At 45.0% G+C, this 25,421-nt stretch overlaps 1 protein-coding gene across 1 annotated transcript in view; it reads left to right on the top strand.

The window, feature by feature from the left end:
• ANO2 (anoctamin 2) overlaps positions 1 to 25,421 on the top strand; it is a gene marked incomplete at both ends in the record, with an annotated part of 328,154 nt that overhangs the window by 278,229 nt on the left and 24,504 nt on the right. Inside the window, one exon of the mRNA XM_082634789.1 lies at positions 12,070 to 12,215. Within this exon, the coding sequence (XP_082490915.1) occupies positions 12,070 to 12,215 (146 nt within the window). The remainder of the gene's footprint in view (positions 1 to 12,069; positions 12,216 to 25,421) is intronic.

Below are 25,421 nucleotides of genomic sequence, written 5' to 3' on the forward strand. Positions count from 1 at the left end.
GAGCTATACCCACAAAAACTGCAGTCTGAGCCTTCCCAGCTGTCTACATCAGCTTGAGTTGCTGTAACACAATAGCATCGACTGGGTAGCTTATTTCTCACAGTTCTGGAGGCCATGAAGTTGAAGATTATGGAGCCAGCCGGTTTGGTCCTGATGAAGACCACCATCTCCCTGTAAGCTCATGTGACCCAGGCTCTGTATATATGTGGAGAGAGAGCTCTGGTGCCCTCTTCTTCTTTTTTTTAATTTTTATTTTATACTGGACTATAGTTGATCTACAATATTGTGTTAGTTTCAGGTATACAGCAAAGTGATTCAGTTATACATATACATATATAGTATCTATTCTTTTTCAGATTCTTTTCCCATATAGGTTATTACAGAGTATTGATTAGAGTTCCCTGTCCTCTACAGCAGGTCCTTGTTGATTACCTATTTTATATAAAGTAGTATGTATATGTTAATTCCAGACTCCTAATTTATCCCCCCCTCCACCTTTCCCCTTTGGTAACCATAAGTTTGTTTTCTAAGTCTGTGAGTCTGTTTCTGTTTTGTAAATTAGTTCATTTGTATCATTTTTTTAGATTCTGCATATAAACGATATCATGATATTTATCTTTCTTTGCCTGACTTATTTCACTTAGTGTGATCATCTCTAGGTCCATCCATGTTGCTGCAAATGGCATTATTTCATTCTTTTTTATGGCTGAGTCGTATTCCATTGTATATATGTACCACATCTTCTTTATCCATTCATCTGTCGATGGACAGTTAGGTTGCTTCCATGTCTTGGCTGTTGTAAATAGTGCTGCTTTGAACATTGGTGGTGCCCTCTTCTTATAAGGGTACCAATACCATTGTGGAAGCCCCACCCTCATGGCCTCATCTAAACATAATTACCTCTCAAAGGTCCCACTTCCTAATACCATCACATTGGTAGGTAGGACATATGGATTCTGGAGGGGACACAGACATTCAGACCATAACACAAGGCTCTCTGTTTCTTTTTCTTTAACTTATACACAAGATTTGTATACAACTAAATACAGAAAAAATATATATGAAATGGTCCTTATCTCCTCAGAGATTAGTTTTTTTAGTTTGGGAGACAGAATAGACTGCATGTGACTGGGTGTTCTCTCTCTGGTGCAAACTTTGTCAGAATTCAGACAAGTAAAGGTCAGGCATTTTGGAGCAGTCAAAGCTGCGAAAGCAGGGGGCTGTGTCTGTGACTTGAAAGAAGGCTGTCACTGTCATATATAACAAGTTGGTCTGCCATTATTTTGTTTAAAGAAACAGTTTCCCGGACTTCCCTGGTGGCGCAGTGGTTAAGAATCCGCCTGCTAATGCAGGGGACACAGGTTTGAGCCCTGGTCTGGGAAGATCCCACATGCCATGGATCAACTGCGCCCATGTGCCACAACTACTGAGCCTGCACTCTAGAGCCTGCGCACCACAACTACTGAAGCCTGCGTGCCTAGAGCCCATGCGCCGCAACAAGAGAAGCCACCCCAGTGAGAAGTCTGTGCATCGCAATGAAGAGTAGCCCCCGCTTGCTGCAACTAGAGAAAGCCCAAGTGCAGCAACGAAGGCCCAACGCAGACAAAAATAAATAAATAAATAAATAAGAAACAGGTTCCCTTGGATGTAGATTTATTTTCTAAACAAACAACAGACTGACTCGGGTTTATCAAAACACTTAGTGACTCAGGTGTTGCTTTAGGAGAAGATGAGGTAGTGGTGCCCTGACCGGTCTTGGGGCATGCCAGGGTCATGGCAAGGGCGAGAGCCCAAAATCTCTCTCAGTCTGCTTAAGGGTTGCTGAGCCTAGGTTCCTTGGGCTGATTGGAACCATTAGCAGATATACATGATCCACTCCTTTTTTTAGGGAATGCTACACAAGTCGCTGCTCCCATGGGGGGCTGTGACTGTCTGACAGATCCCCAGAGAAAGCTATTCTTTGGTCTTTCTCAGAAACACAATTAGAGAGCTCAAGTTATGATGGAGACAATCGAATTTATCTGGAAAGAAAACCTGTTTTCATGAGAGCCCTACTTCAAGGAATGAGAATCCTGAGCATTCGCTCATAACTCTTTGCTATTCCAGTCCTCAGAATGGGTCTCACCATCACTGGCCATCAGTTAGGCTGTTTTTCTGTCCCCACACTGGGGCAACCACAGGAGGCACTTGGGCATGTGATTTTTCTCGGAGGAGTTGGAGGAGAACATGGTTTGGGCATCTCAACCCTCTGAAACAGCACCCTGTTCTCAGCTTTCTGACTGAAAGTCACTCCGTGATAGTCATCAAACAAAGCTGGTGAGACACATGGTCACTGTGGTCTAGGAGCTTACCATCTCAGAACACATTTGTTATGGACAAACATCCAGAAAATATACAGACCAAAAAAAAGATGTGCCAAAGCCACATCTGGCCCCTTGGAAGCCGTGAGCCCATCCCCCCCCCACTGCTACAAAGGAAAGTCTCCAATCCCCTCCAAACATCTGGGTGAACGCACCTGTCTTTCCAGTACATTGGTTGGAATTGGAGACAGCTTGCCATTTTTTCATTCCCAGGCATCTCTTCTACCACTTGGGCCATCCACTCTGGACCCAGAAGTCTTTTTTTTTTTTTTTTTTTTGTGGTACACGGGCCTCTCACTGCTGTGGCCTCTCCCGTTGCGGAGCACAGGCTCCGGACGTGCGGGCTCAGCAGCCATGGCTCACAGGCCCAGCTGCTCCGCGGCATGTGGGATCCTCCCGGACCGGGGCACAAACCCGTGTCCCCTGCATTGGCAGGCAGACTCTCAACCACTGCGCCACCAGGGAAGCCCCCAGAAGTCTTTTTTAGTGTGTAAGAGAGGCAAGAACTCAGTCATTTGGACAGTATGTTGGATGTTCCCCACCCATCAACTCTGTCAGCTCCATGACAGATGAAACCTACACACGGCTGTTTTCCTTGAAGGCTAAATTTCCTTCCTTATGCTTGATGTGTGTTTACTATGCCACACTTTAATTGATGGCATTTGCATGTAATTCATAAAACTGTGAGCAAGTTACTTCCTACGTCTCACTATCCTCAGCTCTTGATGAAAAGCATATAATAATACATAATATATAATAGGATATAATACCTATTTAGTATATAATAATGTAATAACCTCTAAGGTATTGTCATTTCAGCTCTAGCATTCTATGAACCTCTCCTCTATTCAGTGAAACTGGTCACTGCCGATTCCAATATAAGTCACTTCTCTTTCAAAATATTTTTCCTCATTTTAGTTCCTAATCTGTTAGTGAACACATACAACCTAATCATATAGTTGAAGTCAGGAATGTAGAGCAAAAGTTCTTCCACCAAGCCCTATGGTATTTTATCTTCAAAGTTCTCTGTAATTCTACAGGTTGTGATTGAGTTTGTTCACCTGAAATCACCACGACTATGATTATTGGGTCTTGCACACCCCACTCAGAGCCCACTCTCAGTAGATTAGACCCATCAATCCAAAGCTCACGCACCTGGCAATACCCTTATGTATGATAGAGAAACATGAAATAAGCAATAAAAAAGGGGAGTCTTTTATAGGCAAAAGAGAAATGACCGTCGAGCCTGACAGTGAGGAAGGAATAGTGTAAATTATAAAAACTAGACCCAGTGGTCTTTAACTCTTTCGTGGAGGCAACACATCTCTGTAGGGCAATGATTGTTCAACAGATCTGGGTTTAAATCCAGGCATTGCAATATAGTCCCTGTGAGACCTTGGGAAAGTTATTCTAGAAAGACACAGGATTATGTAAAAATACAGCTTGCATATATGCTCAAGTCTCTAGAAAAGAGAAAATATGGGTATCCAAGAAAGGAAGAACCATTCCTGGGGGTACAGGTAGCCAAGGTGTTACTGAGTGTCATTGGCTTTTATGTTTACAAGTGATGCTCTCTGAGTGTTTTGAGTCCAGGGAGTGAGCTGAAAAGACCTTCTCAGGAAGTGTTTTTCTCTTCTGTTCTGGGACTCATGGCTTGTGGTTCATGGTAGCTCTTCAGTGCCTTCAGAGCCTGCATCCAATTTTTTCTCTCAGGGAGATAAATATTAATCTTCGAGACCAGACTTGATTTTTAAAAACAGAAGCAAGTCTGAAGAGTTATGTAGGTAATCATACCGGATAAGAATATTTGGGGTAAAAAAAATATGGTTATAGACATAGATTGATCATTTTTTGTGTTTGTTATTTACTTCTGAAAGCAATTTGCTGAGATTCTGCCAAAGAGAATTTTAAAATGTTAAAGACTATTGAACTGACTTTGCTGGTACGCTAGGTAGTCGGCTGTAATTTATCTAACTCCCTAAGGGTGCACCGTTCTCCTTAGATTCTCTGTGTGTGCATGTGTGCATGTGTGTGTATTGCTCAAAGCACCAGTACTACAAATTCTAGTGTCTTCTTGAGTCGACCAGTCCAGTAGGCTTCTTGCATTAGATTGTTTCCCAATCTTTAGACATTTGTCAGCCAAGTTTTAAATTGTTTTCCATTACCTACCTAGACAGCTATTTGCATATTAATTTCCTCTAAACCAATTCACTTTTTAAGTCCATCACATTTCTGAAAGTGGAAAACTATCAGTTACCCTGAATAGCAAATAGTAGAAAGAAATACAAGAAAACTGATCCATTATTAATCAATGAAGTTAGCCTAAGATCTGCATTCTCTTTATTGAAAAAGAAGTTGCACAAGTCCCGGGGAGTTGTTAAAGGCATACCAGCAGCAGACTGGGGTTTTCTCCTGGACTGCAATCAGAGGGACGAGCTGAGAGCAGTAAAGGGAATAATTCTTCCAGGTGCTCTAACGAGATGTTAGGCCAAGTCTAGTGACCTTCCAAAAACATCACATGAGCTGCTAGTGGAACGTGTCCTTTGCTTGGGAGACATTGGCTTAGCACGATGTTCTTGCCTTTTAACCCCGCAGGTCTCCACGAGGCTGGCACAGATAACAGGCATGTCCATGAATACTGTACACCTGTCCTTTGAGACCGGGATAAGCATCTTCAGCTTCCAGACCTCTCCCTTGCTACCCCTAAATCTGGCAGGTGCCCCAGACAGGGCCACCATGGAAGGCCAGCACCATCCAGACAGAAGCATGTCCCACTTTTGCTAGGCCTGCTTCAGAGCCCCTGGAGATGGTAAAATGAAGTGCTTTCAGAGGAAGCAGCAAAACTGGGAGCAGTAACTCTTTAAGGGCCATGAGGACATGATACAGATGAAACTGAAGTTGTGTGGTCTGGCCTTGGACGCTCCCCACTCACACAACGCCAGGCTCCTGGGCCCTGACACAGTTGTGACAGATGCTTTCCAGAGGGGAGCCAGGTGGTTTTCAACACAATAGGCCCCAGAATAATGCTCATTGGCAGCTCCTTCTGAGATGACTTCAGACATGGCTGGCTTGCGGGGCAGAATCCAATCTTGTGCTATTTATTATCTGAGTCCATTGATGGGGATTTTCCTCATCTCCCCCACCACACACACACACACACACACACACACACACACACACACACACCACCTTTCCCATATGTGTTTGTGCAAAATGGACTTTGGATCCAAACGTCATGGTGCCCCCAAACACGCCACAGCACATCCCAAGTCCTCGCTATAATTTTATCTCAAACTCAGCTCCAGTATTCTGTGAAGCAAAATTGGAAATGGCCTTTAATCATTCAGAGAGGTGAATTTGTGTGTGTGTGTGTGTGTGTGTGTAAGGGTAAATGCTCTTTTTCAGGTGCCTGATCCTTTCCTGAGCAACGTCTGAGGTGGACAGAGCTGATGAATTAATACTTCCACTGGCAAAATGTCCCCCAGTCCCTATTCTTGCTAGAAGCACCAGATCACACCCCAAAATAGCCACAATATACCCCTGCACATAGCCAGGAAGATTTCATAAACTTGCTTCTTTTTTTGATAAATGTGATAAATATTGTATTTCAAGACATAAAACAGTCTCTCTTTAAAGCCATCACAGGCAAGGGAAGCTGTGTGTTCCCCTCAATACAGTGGAATATGGCTGTGAATCAGAGGTTTAAGGAACAAATTTGAATCCTGTCCCGTGTCAAGAAGAGGAATACAGAGCTCCGAGGCTGATGTGTTTCTCTTCTTCGGCCCATGGCGGGCTTGCTTCTGCCTTCTTTCACGAGGCTCGAGGTCTGTGAAGCCAGGGTCTGTGGAGGACTCCTGGGGCCTGGATCCTGCAGCCAGGAGACCAAGGTGTGACCGACAATCACCGTGGTCTCAGGGTGAACCTGTGGGGCACATGCAGGGGAAAGGCTCGGAGGCTTCTGGACAGAGTTTCTCAGACTTGTCATTAACAAGGGACAGAGAAAGAGCAGATGAAAAGGAGACAAGGGTAACCTCAAAGGAGTTATTTTAACAAGCGAATGCATCATACGGTAGGAATCATAATCTGAAGTTTTCCAAATGCCCCATCTGTGTGTTATACAACGTGCAGGATTCCTCTTAAATCCTGCTCTCGAGGGACTTCCTTTATTAATGTTTTTAATGGGCACTGAGATCTCCAGGAGGGAAACTCCTGGTAAGGAGAGGTTCGTAAGAATTATTTGTGGATATTTGGACCCACCCGCAGCGTATTGCGTGGCTGACCGCGGCGTCCTTCCTGAGGCTGTCCTCTGCCCTGGCCTTCGTTGCCACGGGGTCTCCCAGTTGAGCATCTCTTCCTGTGACTGCTCTTTCCCTGCCCTCTGAAGGCTCCTTCCCCTCCACGCCACCCACAGGAGGTGTTCATTGCTAGAGTTTCCATTCTTCTTTCCGTGATTGTTCTTGGGTCTCTGGCTCCAACCCAGACCTGTTTTCCAAGCTCTAGACCACATGTAACTGTTTACTAGACATCCATACTTAATTGTCTCATGAAACCCTCCATCTCAACAACTTCTCCTCCCCCTCTCCTCTTGTGTCCCCCAGTTTAGCGAACTCGGCCACCACCCACACACACGGCCAAGGACTTTGGGGGGTCATCCTTGGATGCAATTCCCCACCAGCTTCTTAACCCCACCTCCTAAGCGTGTCTCGATCTGTCTGCTTCCCTTCATGACCATGGCAATCATCCTGGCCTCTGCTACCCTGATCTCTCACTTGAGCCCCCACATCCACATGGCTTACAAGGCCATCTTCATGAACGTGTGCTACCTCTCAAGTCATCTCTCATCACTTTCTCTCCTACCTATGCTCCGAACATTTGGAACTCCTTTTATTCCCTGCAGTGACCATTCTCGCACTGTCTTTGGCTGTTGCACAAATAATTCCCTGTGCCTAGAGCACACAGCTTCCCCTTTCACAGCTCTCTCTCACTTTCCCATGCTGCTTCTATCATCTTTCATCCTTCGGTTGGTTTACACAGCTCTTCCCCAGGGAAACCTTGCAGGTTAGGTTGCCCATGATTCCCTAAATCTCTCCCTTTATAATACTCATTATACCACATTGGTGACAGTTGTTTAAGTGTCCACTTTCCCACCTTAATTACCTCATTAAACACATCAGATGTCTTTTATTTCTTATTTATTTTTTTGGTTTTGCTTTATCATTTTTAAAAATTGAAATATAGTTTATTTACAATATTGTGTTAGTTTCAGGTGTACAGCAAAGTGATTCAGCCATATATATGTATATATTCTTTTTCAGATTATTTTTCACTATATGTTACTATAAGATATTGAATATAGTTCCCTGTGTTATACAGTAAATCCTTATTGTTTATCTATTTTATGTATAGTAGTTTGTATCTGTTAATCCCAAACTCCTAATTTATCCCTCCCTTGTCCCTTTTCCCTTTGGTAATCATAAGTTTGTTTTCTATGTCTGTGAGTCTGTTTCTGTTTTGTGTATAGATTCATTAGTATTATTTTTTAGATTCCACATATATGATACCATATTTGAAATCTTTCTCTGACTTACATCACTTAGTATGATAATCTCTAGGTCCATCCATGTTGCTGCCAGTGGCAATATTTCATTCTTTTTAAACACATCAGATGTCTTATTGGTCACATTTATTTTTTCCTTGAGACCATCCTCTAGGAACCCTCCATTATCCTGTTCAGACCAGAGGGGTTTGTTCACTAAACCTTCCATACAGCTATCAATCCCTGTTAGGTCCAACACTTTTTTTTCTGGTGGATTCTTTGACAGATTCCATACTGTTTTCTCTATTGCTTTATATCCTTGGTTGGTGAAATTCATCCTGCAGGAACTTCATGAGAATGGAGGCATAGAAATGTATCTTTTTTGAAAACTTGCCTGTTTGAAAATGTCTTTATTCTGCCTTTGCACTCGTTGTATACTTTGGCTAGGTATAAAATCCTATGTTAAAAATCATTTGCCTTGTCAATGTTAATACATTTCCCTGGAGTTTTCTATTGTAAAGGGCTGATGTTGAGAATTCTAATATCCTTTTGCTTATAATTTTTAGAGAATCTACCTTTGTCCTTCTGGACCTGGAAGCTGTTAGAATCCTTTCCCTTCTTCTTAGCGTTCTGAAATCTCAAGGTGATATGCTTTGGTGGAGATCCTTTTCTGTCTTCATTTTAGTGAGTAGGTCCTTATAATCAGAGAGTGCATGTCCTGGGACTTCCCTGGCGGTCCAGGGGTTAAGACTATGCACTTCCAATGCAGGGGGTGTGGGTTCGATCCGTAGTTGGTGAACTAAGATCCCACATGCCGTGCAGTGTGGCCAAAAAATTTTTTTTTAAAAAGTGCATGTCCTTCACCTCTGGGACATTTTCTTATATTTCTCTTGTAGTTTCTTCCCCACCATTTTCTCTGTCTTCTCTCTCTGCATAAATGTTGAAGTTCATAGATTGATTAATTTCCTTCTCTTTTCTTTCCTCTTGCCCATATATTTGTCTTTAGTTCTATTTTCTTTTTTCCCTAAGAGGTTATTGATTTTTAACTTCCTATCATTTTATTGGATTTATGTCAGATCCAGAGTTTCCCTGGTTCATTTTCTTCTCTGAATATACTTTTTGCTCCTGTTGGTGTTGGGAAGTGGTGGTCACTTGGGCAATATGGGTGGACAGAGAGATTAGGGTCTACTGTTCCTTTAATAGTACATTGACTAATCCCTACCTCCTGCCTTTGGTGATACCTGGTGCCTGCAATTCCTGAGCCTTTCTGAGATTTTTCAGCATGAGTTGACTTGCTTTTCCCTTCCATCTTCCACTGTCGGTACTTGGTATTCAGCCATCACAGCTTTGCTAACTCCTTCATTCACTGTTCATCTTCCAAGATAGTCATTAATATCTCTCATACTCTACTGTATTCATGACTATTTTCTTTAACCTTGTGGTTTTATACATTTTAAAATTCATTCACTATCATTTTGGTAGCATTTCAGAAGTGGACAGGGATATATGCATGTGTTCAATTTTCCATGTTTACTTAAAACCATTTACTATTCTTTACTAAAGATGTGGCCGAGTTTTCTGATTCTTGGTACTTGGCGGAAACGTCTTAACTTGAGTTCTGGTTCTAGACCTTCCCTTCCTCCTTCCCCCTCTCCCTCCCTTCTTTTCCTTCCTTCTTTTCTTGTCTCTCTCTTCTTTATGTTTTTTCTTCATCCTGTCCTGTCCCGACTCACAGACAGGGTCTCAGCCACTTCATACTATTTGGCTTCAGAATCTTTAGGCTCCATCTAGGTTTTTCTTAATTTCTTGTGATCACAGAATTATTGCTTGCTATCTTATTATGAAATATTTTATTTTACTGTTGATTCTGTGGATCTCAACTCATTCTTTAGATCCTCCTGTGACGATGAGGATAACAATGATAAGGACAATGATATATTTATGGAGCTCTTGACATGTACCAAGCCCTAAATTAAGCATGTTACATAGATTATCTCCTTTAACTGACCCAATGGGCTAGTTAATATTTATTTTCTCATCTTATAGATAAGAAAACTAAAGCTTATGGAGTTTTCATAATTTGCCCAAGAAAATGTAACTGGTGAGTTGTAAAACTAGGTTTTTAAAAAACGATTTCCTGACATCAAAGATCAGACTTTTACCCATACCACAATACTACAGGCTTCTTGATGGCAAGTGGTATTAGACAAGGCACCGATCAAAACATTATTTTGAACCATGGGATTCCCACTACTTGCCTGAACACTTTCTAACAATAGAATGAGATGCCTAATGATTTTGTGAGCGCTCCTCTGGAAATAGCTACACAGGGGTTGGATGGTCTTGTGTGAGGATGTGGATGCAGGATCCTGCATTCAGATGGAGCATGGACTTTACAATCCCTTTATTTTATTTTGTTTTTTTACATTAATGATAGTTAACATTTATTGAGCAGTTACCTTGTTCCAAACATGGTTGCTATTAAATTGCCTTTATATACCTTATCTCATTGAATTGATTCTAGGACCAATCTTTTAGCATCATCTTCATTTATTAAGGAGGAAACTGAGGCTAAAGAGATTGTTTGACTTGCACAGGGTTACACACCAGGGAGTGAAGAGCTGAGATTTCCACTTATAATTTATCAGGAACTATAAGCTAAAGCCAAAACAATCAGAGATTTTCCCTGAATGAGCAATAGCCACAGCAAGTTCAGACAGAGGGGTGGCTGAAGACTCACACGGGAAGTAAAGTTGATCTGCTTCCCTTCCTCTTGGTTCCCCTTCTCTTTCTGGTTCTTGCTCTCATGAATTCCGTGTGTCAATCCCAAGTCTCCTTCACGGAGACCTTGACCGTGAATTGTGGAGGAAAAGAAACCTGGGCCAGAGCCAGAAGACCTGGGTCCTTATACCAGGCTTTGGACTGCAAGCAACCCCTAGCCACTCTGAGTCTGAGCCCTCTCAGCTGTAAAATGGTAATAATAACCTTAAATTATAGGCACAATTCCTTTAAACATTTCAAGTTTATGCTTCTGACTGTCCTGCTGTTAGTTCTCCTTCCACAGTCTCCTAGAAACTTTCTCTTAGACCAATCAGCAGAATTGGGACCTCACTCCTTATCCTCATTTCATTCTCTGTGTATTGTGTATCAGTGGGAGGTATGAAAAGATCGTACCTTCAGGCATTGAATTAATCTTAGCATTTAATATTAAAAATAATAATGTCTGGCATCTATTGAATGCTTACTATGTCCAGATATTGTGCTAAGGATGGTATAAACACTGTTTCACTTCATCCTCATACCAATCCCAAGAGGCTGAGCCATTATTATCTTGTTATCATTCTAGACTGAAAATGTCCTGAATGTGGTTGACTTAGTCTACTCAGGCTGCCATAACTAATACCATAGACTGGGGGGCTTAAACAACAGAAATGTGTTTTCTCACAGTTCTGGAGGCTGGAAAATCCAAGGTGTAAGGACTGGCAGGGCTTGGTTTCTAGTGGGGGCCTTCTTCCTGGCTTTCAGATGATTGTGACCTCACATGGTGGAGGGAGATTGCTGTCTCTCCCTTTTCTTACAAGGCGAACAGTCCTTTGGGTTAGGACCCACCTTTATCACCCCATTTAACCATAAGTACTGCCTAAAAGCCCTGTCTTCACATATAGTCACATTGGGGCTCTGAGTTTCAACATATGAATTTGCACCCCATAGCAGTGGTGGACAACGTTTAGCTTGGCTTTAATGGACATACACTCTTCTTGTTATTAAGACATGAAAATGTTTGAGGTGGGAAGATGGCATCTTTCTACTCCTTTCTAAACACCCTCCCTTCCCCATGAAGAGGGTGGACAGATCACCTGTTAGAAAATAGGACTGTCTCCGTGTTTGACAGGAAGGGCCAACACTCCTGTTGCTTATCAAACAGCAGGAAGAATGAAGAGTTTCTTTGGGTTTGAAGAAACTTGGTCCTTTGCGGGGTGATCCTTTTATTATCCCGACCAAGGACCTCCTGGGATTGTCTTTAAGAGAAAAGTAGTCTGCTTAGCGTTCCTCTCTCTGTCCTTCGATGAGAGATGGCTCCAGTACCAAAACTTCGTTGTTTTTCTCCTTTCTGTCTGCAGAACTAACCCTCTCCTCCAGAGGCTTGTGGTGACTGGTCCCTTTCTTTTCCAGGAAGCTAAAGAAACTGTTTCGGAAGATGAAGGATGAGACAGGGCCTGGAGAAGCTGACTCTGCCTGTTCAAAGCATCCAGAGCAGTGGGATCTAGACTACAGCCTGGAACCATACACTGGACTGACGCCAGAGTACATGGAAATGAGTAAGATCCCATGGGCTTTCCTTCCACTGGGGGTGGGTTCAGGTAAGGGCTCAGGGGGAGGGTTAGGAAAATAACGGACGCAGCCTCTTCTCCTTCCCGGGCTTCATGGCGACACAGGGTCGCCTTCAGTGCCACGTGGAAGTTGAGGAGGATGTGGGCAGAAGGAGCCCTGGGCTGAGAATCGGGAGCATCTCGTCACCAGCTTGATGCTCAAATGGTGCCCTCTTCTTTTGGGGCCACCTCTCTTCATCTGTCACATGACAGGTGTCGTCTCTCAGGTTCCTTCCCGTGGTTTCTACCATGAGAGGCAAATTGGGAAGTCTGATATTTAGGAATGGAATTTCCATTAAGAAAGAGTAAAGTAGTCCTCTGACACTTGGGACAAGGATCTATAAATCTTGACAAGGAGGATATAGGAGAGTCCCTCACTCTGATCAGGCAGGGCTGGGTAAAGTGTCAGCTTTCCTCTAAACGTGGTGGGGATGTTTTGGGTAGGGGGTGAAAGGAAGATTTCTAGTTATAGTCTCTGATTGTTCTTGCATGAGGCTTAAGAGTGGGAGTGTGTGCAGTGCACGCCAGTGGAACACAATCATTTCAGACATGGTTTGGAAGCCACGTGTTCTCCATCCTGAGCAGTGTCCCAGCTTGGACCGGCTGCCTTCAAACACTTGGCTGCTTATTAATAATCCTGAGCTTTCACTGGGGTGAATATTGGAGTAGCCTGTTTCCAAGACTTGGAACTAATGAATTGAAAACATAGGACCAAGAGGGCAGACATATCATGTAAACATGGACTCAATCTAGAGTGAATGGAGAAACATGAGTCAGATCCAATGAAAGAATCACTCAGGACTTCATATCATTGGACCCTCATTGTGTTTGCATAATGACTCCTGCCTTCTTTGGTTAATTCCTTTTAACGGGGTCTACTAATGCCTCTGTGTACCAGGTACCTCACTCATTATTTCTAATTGATATTTATCCTCTGTCTTCATAAGAGAGAGAGACAGAGAGAGAGAGAGAGAGAGAGAGAGACAGAGAGAGAGAGAGTGTGTGTGTGTATGTGTGTGTGTGTGTGAAGGGTAGAGGGATGGACAAGGTCTAGATGAGATGGCCCACAAAGTTCTGTTCTAGTTCTGGGGTCTCTCAAATTCCAGGCAAAGCCTGAGCTTTGTCATCTGAATAAACGCCCCAGAGAAGAAACAATCATTATGTCTGCCTCAGGAACAATAGACAAAGAAAATATCAAGACACAGTTTGTGTAAACACACAGCTCTCTGATGCTTTTTGCCTCTCGCTAAGGGCTACCTCTCATCCCTCTCCAACACTGAGCCCCATATTTACGCAGAGATGACTGCTCAGATTTCAGTTGTCATTCTGCATCTGCCATCCTCTCAGAAAGAGATCGCTGCCAGATAGAGGCTTCCATTCGGGAAGGGGCTTACGCTAGAACCCCCATAGCTCTGTCTTTCAAACTCCACCCTCCATCTCCAGTCCCTCCCCCCAACCACACGGTTATTTGTGTAGGTGTTAATGCCTGTCTGCCTGTCTGTACAGAGAGCTGGCTATTTCAAAGCTCCCTGTCTTGAGTGATTAAGAGCAGAGACCCTTGAGCCGTACTCCCTGGGTTCAAATCCTGGCTCTATCACCAACTAGCTGGATAGCTTTGGGTAAATGGCTAACCCTAACCTTAGTCCTAAGCCTAACTTCATGGGATTGTTGTATCAATATATAATGAATTAATGTCTGTGAAGTGCATAGAAGAGTGTGTAGCACAAACAAAAGCTGTGTCAAGTGTTGTTGTTTCTCCTAATGGTCTTGAGACCCCAGGAAGGCAGGGTATAGGAAGACATGCTGTACTTTGTCAGCCACTGTCACCAAACAGACACGCACTATGTCATGTTCAGACTCGGGCACTTACCAAGTAATTAGAAGACAGAAAAAACAAGAACTAGAAGACTTGGTGATTTTTGGAAGAAGTTCACCCCAAGATTGTAGAGAGTGAAATTCATTCCATAGATTAAACAAACAAGCAAACTACTTACAGGTTATAAGGGAACAAAACAACCATAAAACAAAAAGTTTGAAAACAGAAGGAAACATGTCTCCCAAAACTTTCCTCATTCAAGCCCAACTTGTGGTAGCATTTTGGTGCCATATCTTAGGCCCCTTTTGTTATTTTTAAATAACACATATTTTATTTATTTTTTTAAATAAAATTGTTCCTATTTATTTATTTATTTTAACGTCTTTATTGGAGTATAATTGCTTTACAATGGTGTGTTAATTTCTGCTTTATAACAAAGTGAATCAGCTATACATATACATATGTTCCCATATCCCCTCCCTCTTGCATCTCCCTCCCTCCCACCCTCCCTATCCCACCCCTCTAGGTGGTCACAAAGCACCGAGCTGATCTCCCTGTGCTATGTGGCTGCTTCCCACTAGCTATCGGTTTTACATTTGGTAGCATATATATGTCCATGCCACTCTCTCACTTCATCCCAGCTTACCCTTCCCCCTCTCCATGTCCTCAAGTCCATTCTCTAATAGGTCTGCGTCTTTATTCCTGTCCTGCCCCTAGGTTCTTCATGACCTTTTTTTTTTTTTTTTTTAAGATTCCATATATATGTATTAGCATACGGTATTTGTTTTTCTCTTTCTGATTTACTTCACTCTGTATGACATACTCTAGGTCCATCCACCTCACTACAAATAACTCAATTTCATTTCTTTTTATGGCTGAGTAATATTCCATTGTATATATGTGCCACATCTTCTTTATCCATTCATCTGTCCATGGACGCTTAGGTTGCTTCCATGTCCTATTGTAAATAGAGCTGCAATGAACATTGTGGTACATGACTCTTTTTGAATTATGGTTTTCTCAGGGTATATGCCCAGTAGTGGGATTGCTGGGTCGTATGGTAGTTCTATTTTTAGTTTTTTAAGGAACCTCCATACTGTTCTCCATTGTGGCCGTATCAATTTACATTCCCACCAACAGTGCAGGAGGGTTCCCTTTTCTCCACACCCTCTCCAGCATGTATTGTTTGTAGATTTTTTGATGATGGCCATTCTGACTGGTATGAGATGATATCTCATTGTAGTTTTGATATGCATTTCTCTAGTGATTAATGATGTTGAGCATTCTTTCATGTGTTTGTTGGCAGTCTGTATATCTTTTTTGGAGAAATGTCTGTTTAGGTCTTCTGCCCATTTTTGGATTGGGTTGTTTGTTTTTCTGATATTGAGCTGCATGAGCTGCTTGTATATTTTGGAGATTAATCCTTTGTCAGTTCCTTCATTTGCAAATATTTTCTCCCATTCTGAGGGTTGTCTTTTCTTCTTGTTTATGGTTTCGTTTGCTGTGCAAAAGCTTTTAAGTTTCATTAGGTCCCGTTTGTTTATTTTTGTTTTTATTTCCCTTTCTCTAGGAGGTGGGTCAAAAAGGATCTTGCTGTGATTTATGTCATAGAGTGTTCTGCCTATGTTTTCCTCTAAGAGTAACACATATGTTAAACATTTAAATATTTTAAATATTTATGAGTTAAAAAGTAAAGTTGTGATCACATGCACACATTTCTCTTTTTTCAGTTAGCCTTATATGAATAAGTACTTCCAAATTGTCATATAATATTTAAAACAAACAGCTGCATAATAAATCAACCCTCTAATAAATGGATCATAGTTTATTTACCTGTCTTCCAAGGAAGTGAATTGGAGGCTCAGTTTCCAATTTTTCCCCTATTTTCACAAATCCAGTATATATTATTTTCATGCATGTCATCTTTTCCACATTTGTAATTACTTCCTCCAGATATACTCCCCCAGATGTGATGACCAGATGGCCATCGTATGGTTCTTCATTTATTTCACTGAATTGCTTTCTGAAAGGACTAGACCAATTCCCTTCACCATAGACCATGTACGAAATACTCTTCCAATGGGTACAAATTATTTATTACCCTGAAGTCAAGTGGTAATGAAGGAATGATCCGTGTGCAGTCAGCTTGAGATTCCCAGCCCCCGTGCCCTCCTCACTCTACCTGTTGACGTGAATATTCCAGACTCATCCTTTAAGACGTAGCTTTTCACAGTGCTTCCTCTGTGAAGTCTTCCTAGCCCCACTCCTTAATGAGTTAATGAGAGGAAAATCATTAACTGTTTGCTTCTCTGTCCCAGTGTAGCATTTGGTGCACACACTGATGGTGTGTCTTACAGAATCATGGTAATAGTACTCACATAGCTGTTCTTTTGCAGACCCATCTACAGAGCAGTGAGTGAGGACCATGACTTTTCATGTCCCCTAGAACCCAGCACATTCCCTGGCACGTGACAGGCACTCAACATGTCTGATAAACAGAGACGAGTGAGGGAATGAACGCATTTATTTATTAATGAGGGCAGGTTTCTTAACAGAGGTAAGTTTTTAATAACTTTAAGTGGAAAATGAAGGATCGTTTTCAAAGCAGGGCTTGGTTGACGGTGGGTCAAGGATGTTCTAAAGAGCTTTCCAGCTCCAGGTAGGAGATTGGACTTGATCCACAAGGTCCCTTCTGATTCTGAGGGTCTACTTATTAATAATCTGAGTAAGGGAGAGCATTCCAAGGCAGAGGACTGGCAAGTCCAAAGAGTCTCATGGCCATGAGTAGCTGTTGACAAAGCAAACGGTGGTTTGGGGGTAGGGAGGGAACAGAGAAAGAGCAGGGATTATTGGAGAACTGTAAGGAAGATCTGACAAGTTTGCGTTTTGCATCAGGTCACAGGGAGCAGGTGTAAAATCTTGGTCAGTGCTGTGACTATGTATGAACTCTGTTTCTCTTGAGGAAAATGGGCAGCTAGTGCCGGAGGGGAATAGAGAGGGAATGAGGAAGCACAGGTGGACGCATTCATTTGTTCATTCATTCTTTCACTCTTGAAACATTTATAAGGCACCCAGAGGGAGGAACAAGTTTAGAGACCAGGACAGTCTCTCCAACAATTCAGGTTGATATTGATTCAGCCTTGTCTGGGGGGAGGAAGCCTGGACCACACATGGGCTTTCCATGCTGGGTTCCACAGAAACTCACAGAGTCCTTTAGGCCACTTTGCTAAGTTATCAATCATTTTAGAGACATGACTATTTTATTTTATATTTTCTGTAAGTGTAAGGACAATGTTTCTGTTTTTTAAAAAAATATTTATTTATGTATTTATTTAGGCTGCTCCAGGTCTTAGTTGCAGAATGTGGGATCTTTAGTTGTGGCATGCAAACTCTTAGTTGCAGCATGCATGCAGGATCTAGTTCCCTGACCAGGGATCGAACCCGGGCCCCCTGCATTGGCAGCGTGGAGTCTTACCCACTGGACTGCCAGGGAAATCCCAGGACAATGTTTCTGAGTTAGATGTCTTTCATCCCTAGTATCTCTGGATTATCCTCTTCACCCTTTCAAGGGAGTATTTGATCCCATGTACGATCAAAGACTAGGCTGCAGAATAAACTTTACCAAACGATGACTTCATCTAGCAGTGTAGGCTAAGTGTGGTTAAGGGTGGGCTGGCTCTGGGGTCAACTGCCAGGCTTCCTGTCCTACATGGCTTGATGCTTCAGGTCAGCCAGGCCAGATTTCCTCACCTGAAAAGTGACATCTTTTGATGAAAATAGCACCTACCTTGTAGGATGCTTCCGAAAACTAGGAGACGAATCTGGAGTAGTTAAAACACTTGGTCTGGATACGCCCTCAGTGACTGTCAGCTGCTATCGTTAGCGTCAAGTGTCTGGTTTCTTCCTCTGTAATCTAGGAATTGACTAAAACCAGTCTGAAGCCCCTGCACGTACTGAGCCCTGGAGGTTCCTCCCATCCCATCACCCAGCAGGATCAGACAGTAATGTTTAAAGACTGAGGGTACGAGATTCCAAGGCAGTTCTAAGAATCACACTCAGAAGCCTGAGATATAAATACTCCAAGATACTCGTCCCTCCAGAGAACACAAAGGCCTTAGGGCTCTGCTTGTCAAGTCTGGCATCTCAGATGGGCTCTTTTTGTCATCTGTGTATCTCAGACCCACAGAGGTTTGTTCCTCTAGTCATCCAAAAAATCATCACTGTTGTCTTCCTGACTCAGGAATTCAATTATCCCTCTTAGAGCCTCCTCTGGTTTCTTCAATGCAGCCCAAGCTTTGAGGCCCTCAGGCCACTCATATGGGTGAGGAGATGAATTTCTTCTTGTCATTGACATGGTCATTACAGGGGACCTCATTTTTCTTAGTCATGAGCTTACAGTTCTGTCAAACTCTGAATAGGAAAGGAGGTGCACTGGTGGTCGTACATTTCTTTATTTACTAGGAATAAAAGTCAGATTGTTATTGTGACGGGGCGAGAGCCATCAGCCTCCCCTGCTCTCTGGATATGCCCACCAAGACGTGTAAGAACGACCTAGCTGATGGAAACACATGGGCAGGCTTCCCCCAGAGACCAGGGCATCTACACCCTTGCAGCTGCATCCAAGTTGTCTCACCCAGTTGCAGATTTGAACTTCAGCATTCAGGAGACGCATCCGTGAATTGGTGTAGACCCTGACTTCTTTTCTGTGACTCCTTTCTGCCTTTGCATCACATCTAGCTGGGGAGAGGCCTGCTCAGGATGATCCAGGGTCTTTTTTATCCATGGCTCCTTACCTCACTGGCTTTGCCTTGTCGACTGAAAAAAAAACTGCACCACCTGAGAGTTGAGAATTATGTTTTATTCGGCAGGCATGCGGAGGACTTTTAAGCCTGGGAGAGTTTTGCAAAAAACAAGAAAACAAACCAAACAACAGGTAGTTGGAGCATCAAAAGATACTGTTAATTAAGGAAAAAGCAGACATCTCAAGTTAGTGAATTTAGCACTTTCCTCAGTACTGTACAGGAAGATGCAGGAGGCTGGGCTCACTGAAATCATTCCTTTGATATGCCCCTCAGCTATCTGGGGCCAGTATCCTGGTTTTTTTCCCATCCTGAATCCCCTCAGGGTGCACAGTGTGGGGACTGCAGTGGCTGATGGCTTGATGGCCCCAGCATCCTTTGTTTACTGATATGACAGGGTGGCTTTCTTGGTCTACAGTCTCTACGAAGAAGTTTGGATTTCCACGTAAGTCCTCACCCTTCCTCCTTTGAATGACTGCAGATGCATCCTAACTGCTTCTTTTTCCACTCCCTCTTTGCCTTTTCCTTCCCAGCTTTTAAAACAGCTTTTCTAAAAGGCAATCCAGAACGTATTATCTTTTCTACTTAGAATCCTTCAACAGTAGTTACTGAAGTCCTTTCAGATGAAGTTCAGACCCCCTAGGCGCAGCATCTGAGGACACCCACATGTGTGCATCTGGTGGGTCTAAACTGGCCTGTGTTGACCTATTTGCTGCTGCAAGTTCTTGCTGAGCTGTTCAGGCTCAAACACATCTCCTAGAATCGTTGTTCAGTTCTCCCATCCTCAGTTCTTCTCTTCTCCTGTACCTGCTTTGGCACAGGAGGAAATGGCAGTGCTCTGGGGCAGACACTGAGTCTCACTCCTGTCTGGCTGCAACACTCAGCCCTGCTCCTGGAACACAGTAAGGGCTCAATAAACTATTTCTTGAAGGAATGGCCCTCCCACTCCCTTTCCTTCCGTGGCAGAGAAACTGAGGCCTCCTTGCTCTTTATCCCGTGGTATTTGGGCTGGCCTCCCATTTCATGGTGGTCATATTTATTATTTATTTATTATTATTATTTTTTGGCTACGCTGCACGGCATGTGGGATCTTAGTTCCCGACCAGGGTTGAACCCGCGCCCCTTACAGTGGAAGTGCAGAGTATTAACTACTGGACCACCAGGGAAGTCCTTTTTTTTATTTTCTATATGCAGCAGTTTTCACCTCCCAAGACCAAAGCAAGACACGTTTATCATCAGAGTTTCCCTCCAAGAAAAGTCACTTCTGGTTTTCATTTGCTCCTTGGCCTTCAGGGACCCAGTCACTGATCCCTGTGGAAGTGGGCAGAGGGCAGTGTTCTCCCCCAGACTTGGACTGAAACTCAACCCAGTTTCACATCCTGGCCCCTGCAGCGCCCCTCCCCTCCATGCCGGGGGCAGTACTGTGTCAGGCCCCGAGCAGGCACTCGGGGCACAGAGGCAACAAAGGGGGCCAGGCTCTCCAGGACCTCGGGGTCTAGAGGCAGAGGGTGATGGGCCAGCGGTTACAGGAAAGGGCCTTCTTGTCACAGAAAAAATGCAGCCCCCTCTGCTTGCTTCTGAGAGGCTGGGGGTCTCTGGCTCCCTTGTGCCTTAGCAGAGGTGTGTGACCGAGGACTATCCGTTCTCCTCTGCCCCCAGCCTGTGACTGCTCACTCACCAAGCTTCCTTGGGTTCTCCAGAAAGTGCCGACTCTGCACTGGGAACAAGACTCTTGTCTCCCAGCTGCCACCTCAGGCTTGTTTTTTAAATTTATTTATTCATTTATTTTTGGCTGTGTTGGGTCTTCATCTCTGCACGAGGGCTTTCTCTAGTTGTGGCAAGCGGGGGCCATTCTTCATCGCGGTGCGCGGGCCTCTCACTATCGCGGCCTCTCTCGTTGCAGAGCACAGGCTCCAGACGCGCAGGCTCAGTAGTTGTGGCTCATGGGCCTAGTTGCTCCGGGGCATGTGGGATCCTCCCAGACCAGGGCGCGAACCCGTGTTCCCTGCATCGGCAGGCAGACTCCCAACCACTGTGCCACCAGGGAATCCCCCTCAGGCTTGTTTTGAGACTTCAGATGAGGCCAGGAAGAGACTGCATCTCGGGGAAAACACTTCTCAGCCCGTCTGCTCAGAGACTTGGTTCCGTGTCTCTTTTCCGGGTTCTCTACCATGTTTATGGTCTCACCCCCCTCCAGGACCCTGGAGAAGCCAGGACATCACTGTTCATTCGCTCTGCTGTCTCCACACCTCCCCTCCGGCAGGGCTGGTCTTTCTCTGGAGCGTTTCTGGAAGTTGCTTCTTCCGTTCCCTTCAGCCTCTTAGCCTCCCACCCTGGTGCCTTCCCTGCCACGCCCCCAACGCCACCACTCACAACCGCCAGCGTCTGCCTACAGCCTTCTGATTCTTTTGCCACGGTGGTGGTGGTCTTACCATCCATTGTTCAGAAGCCTCTGGCGTTCCCACATCCTGAGCAAGGCCTTGGGGAGGCAGCTTTTCAGTTTATTCGCCCTGAGATTCTTGTACACGTTCTTAGAGCCGCCAGAGTGAACCCACCAAGTGCTTCTCACCCACAGCCCACACGTCACCCTGTTTCTGCCTGACCATGTCTGTGCCCCTCGCCCTGGCATTCCCTGTGTCTTCTCACCCCCGTGGACAAAACTGGTTCTGTGTCACCTCCTCCTCAAAGGGTCCCTTCCCTCCCCTGGCCCCTCCCCGCTTCCACAGTACTTTAGTCCCCCTCCCTCACAGGGTTTCAGACAAGCCGCCTCCCAAGACAGCCATGCCCCACTGGAAACTAACTTCAGGGCCTTGCATGGGCCCGGAGAACATTGGAGAAGTCTGCAAAGGGCTGACTGCATAAACGAGGGTATCCTTTATCTAGCTTTGCCCTATCCGGGCTGAAACAATCTTGCTTCTAGCACTGCAGGCGTCAACCCTCCTATATTAACAGGCTGATAATCCCACGAGTGGATTATCGAGAGTGGCGGTTATATCCTTCTTTCTCCTCCTCCGCCGTCTCCTCCTTCCACGCCCCCTGTCCCCCTCCCCTTCGCAGCTGCCTTCTCCCCTCCCCCACCCCAGGCCTATTATGAGCTCCTTTCCAGGGACTAAGCCAGGGAAACAGGAGAAGGAGTAACGTGAGCCGGTCCGTGTCCATGCTGCTTACAGGTAGTGCGCTGCGGAAGAGCTTGGCGGGAGAGAAGACAGAAGTCCAGATGTCAGAACCTTGCTGGAGGCAGTGGTTTCTGCATCCCCCTGGATACCTCAGGCTCGGCAACGGCAGTCATACCATGACCTCCCATTTCTCTGCACCCCTGTCTCCAAAGCCCCTTTGATCTTCAGATGATCCCTGTAGGGTAAAGGGAGCAGTATCTCTCCTTCCCACCTTCCCAGGGCGTCAGGGGTCTTGGATGTGAATCCGGCTCTGCCTGTACCCAGCAGGGTGACTTTGGACACGTCACAGCATCTTTCTGGACCTCGTTTCCTCCTCAGCATCATAGGGAGTTAGACCAGATGATGAGTTTTTCCTTGCAGAGGTGCAACCCACTGGCTTGTGGTCTTAACCAGTTGTGTAATGTGTCACCAGTAATGTGCCTGCTGCTACTGCGAATGTATTTCAAAAAGCATAAGGTAAAACAGGGTCAGTGTCACCGTCACCTTCTCACATTTCTAGATTAGTTTTCAGTGAGAGAGCAGGAAGGTGTCTGCAGGGACAAAACCTCGCTACCCCAGGAGAGGCAAGTGGTGCGCAGAATCGTCATTCATCGAGTGTCTTGATAAGAATTAAGACTTTCAAGCCAGGGCACCCCCAGGGTCCCTTACCTGGGCCAGATTACCCCCAGGGTCCCTTCCGGTGCTGACATCCTAGTTCATACGTACCAGCTCAACAGTGCATCTCAAAACCAAGAGGCCCAGGGTGTGATACAAGTTGCTCCAGGTCACCCTGAAGACCCATTCGTGGAGCTGAGACTAGAGTCTTTTGCAGACCATCCCACAGGAGAATCCCGTCAGGACCAATAGGAACCTGGGCTTCAGTGGAGGCATGGGGCAGAGTGGGGTTTCCTCTTTCTGTCCCAATGGGCTAGACCTCCCCAGTCCCAGAAGGGCCCTTGTCTTGGGCTTTAACAAAAATGAGAGCAGTGAAACCAAAGCTGCCCACTGCCTCTGGTGTGCCTGACACGGTGATCCCTGGCCCTGCTCTCAGCTCTCAGCTTCCTTCCCCGTGATCCCCAGGACCACCCATGCTGACAGGAAGTGCACTGAGCCCCCTGGGGCCTGTCGGTTGTAATGGTGAGGCAGGTCATCCGAAGAGGGAGGGGGCAGGGAGAGATGTATTATATTTACATTTTTCTAAATTGAGCTGGAACTGGGGCCCAGCAGGCCTGGGGGGAGGGGCCACGAGGCGAAGGGGAGGCTGGGAGTCGGCCTGAGGAGGGGGCGGTGGTGGTGGGGAGCCCTGTCTGGGCAGGATGGGTGGTGGGGCTGGGCTGGCCCCAGACAAAGAGAAACCCAAGAGGGAGAGGGAGGGATTAGGCTGCAAAAACCTGGGAGGGGAGTGGTCGCTTTCCAGGGAATCTCCAATATCAAACCCTTTTCCTGAAGAGCTTACTAAGGACTTCAAGGGTAATCCCCCTTCCCTGGCTCTGAGCGGAGGGAAGAATGCTGGCCCAGGAGCAGCCATGACGTTAATCATCACCGTCCCCCACCTCAGAGCGGGCTTCAAGCTCCTTTGCCACAGACCCCTCACAGCCCAGTTGCGGAGTTTTCCTCAAGGCCTGACCAGAGGAATTTCTTTAGTTGCTTTAAGAGTTGCGAGCTAAGGCCTCCGGACACTCACAGCCTTTGACTTCTACAGAGTGGAATTTGGCATAGAAATGTAGGCCGGAATTTAATCCTCTAAGAGGAGTTTGGTGACTAGTTCCAAAAGACTTTCTTGGTAAAGTTTTATCACCATTTTATCAAATAAGTGATGCAATTGAGGGCCAACAACTTAGCTTCCTGTTAGTCACCAAATTGTGATGGGAGCTTCTTGTTGTGTCTTATTCACAACACCTGACCACAGGGCCTGGCATACAGTAGGTGCTCAATAAAAGTTTGAAGATGAAGGAAGAAGAATAAAGAATGAAAGAGGTGATCCTGTCGTGAGGATCTTGAAGACAAAGTGATAATTAGCTACGACAGATATCACCATTTTCAAAGCTCTCCAGACACCCTGGATGTATTGATAGAGCTGGGACAGTCTGCCTCCTCCCCCTCCCCCCAGGGGCCAAGGTTCCTTATTTTGAGGTGCTTTTAATTAAGGGATGCTATCCCACTAAGGGCAGGTCTCATTCAGCAATGCAAATGGATGGACTTGTAAAATTATCTGGGTAGGTCAGGCAAAATACCCTTTGTAATAGTCAACTCCTAGTATGATAATGCTTTATAACAAATATCCCAAAGTCTCAGTGACTTGCAAATGAGCCAGAGAATAAAGAACTACACAAAGAGCTGGTTACAGGCATCACTGAGTAGCCTGCCATGGAAATGGTCAAGTAAACGTGGTCACTTATTAAATAAAGAGTAGAAGAGATTGAGGCTCCAGAGAGAGTGATGACAGGTGACACCCAAGGTTCCTTCCAGCTCTCATATTCTTTGGTCATGGACAGTAGGGACCACACTGGGTCATTTCCAAGTTTCCAAAAGAGACGGATGTAGAAAACCAGTCCCAAGGCTGCCTTAGCTGTAAGTGATGAAATTTTCCAGAATATCTGTACAGCATCAGCGCTGAAGCCTCTGTATTCTGTCACAGGACTCCAAATGTGTGCGTCTCAAAGGCAATGGCTCCAAGAACCAGGAAATTCCTTTCCCTGAGCCATCCTGTTTATACAAACTGAGTCATCCCACTGGATAATCAGGCACCTGCCGTCTTCTCCAAATGCCGTTTAAACGCAATTCAGGCAGCATCTAGGGTCTCCTTCCGGTATTTCTGGGGAGGAGGGTGAGTTGCAGGTCAAGTCTCTCCTTTTCTTTTGAAGCACACATTGCTTGTCATTGTCTGTGCCAGGATCCCCTTTCCCCATGAAGACTTAAGAGAAGAGGCAAGAGTGTACTTGGATACCGTGCCTGGAAGGCTCCTGACGTAGAGGGGATGCCCAGGCAGTGCTCGAGAAGTGCCTGAGTGAGTGAGTGAATGAATGGAGACAGTATTTTAGGTTACAGTACTGAGAACTCTCTCTTTCCCATTTCTCTTCTTGCTCTGTCCTCCAGGAAACTCAGAGCGAACTTTGTTGCTCAACCACAGCCCAGTTGTGGGGCCTTAGAGTTTGCATATTTGTGTCTCCCTCCTTTCTCTGTTCTTTATTTCCTTTTTTCTAAAACACCATACACTTACGTATGTGTTCCTTTCATTGACTTTGCCCCAGCCCTTTGGGAAGAGGTAAGGGCAAACAAAGGTCCTCAGGGATTTGTTGCTTGGGAACTTCTCTTCAGCCTTGACTGTTTTCATTGCTTTTCCACCTCAACTGACTGCATTACCCCAGTCCAGATGGGTAGATGG

The sequence above is a fragment of the Mesoplodon mirus genome (genome assembly GCF_964341445.2).
Source record: "Mesoplodon mirus genome assembly, chromosome: 11".
NCBI lineage: Eukaryota > Metazoa > Chordata > Mammalia > Artiodactyla > Ziphiidae > Mesoplodon > Mesoplodon mirus.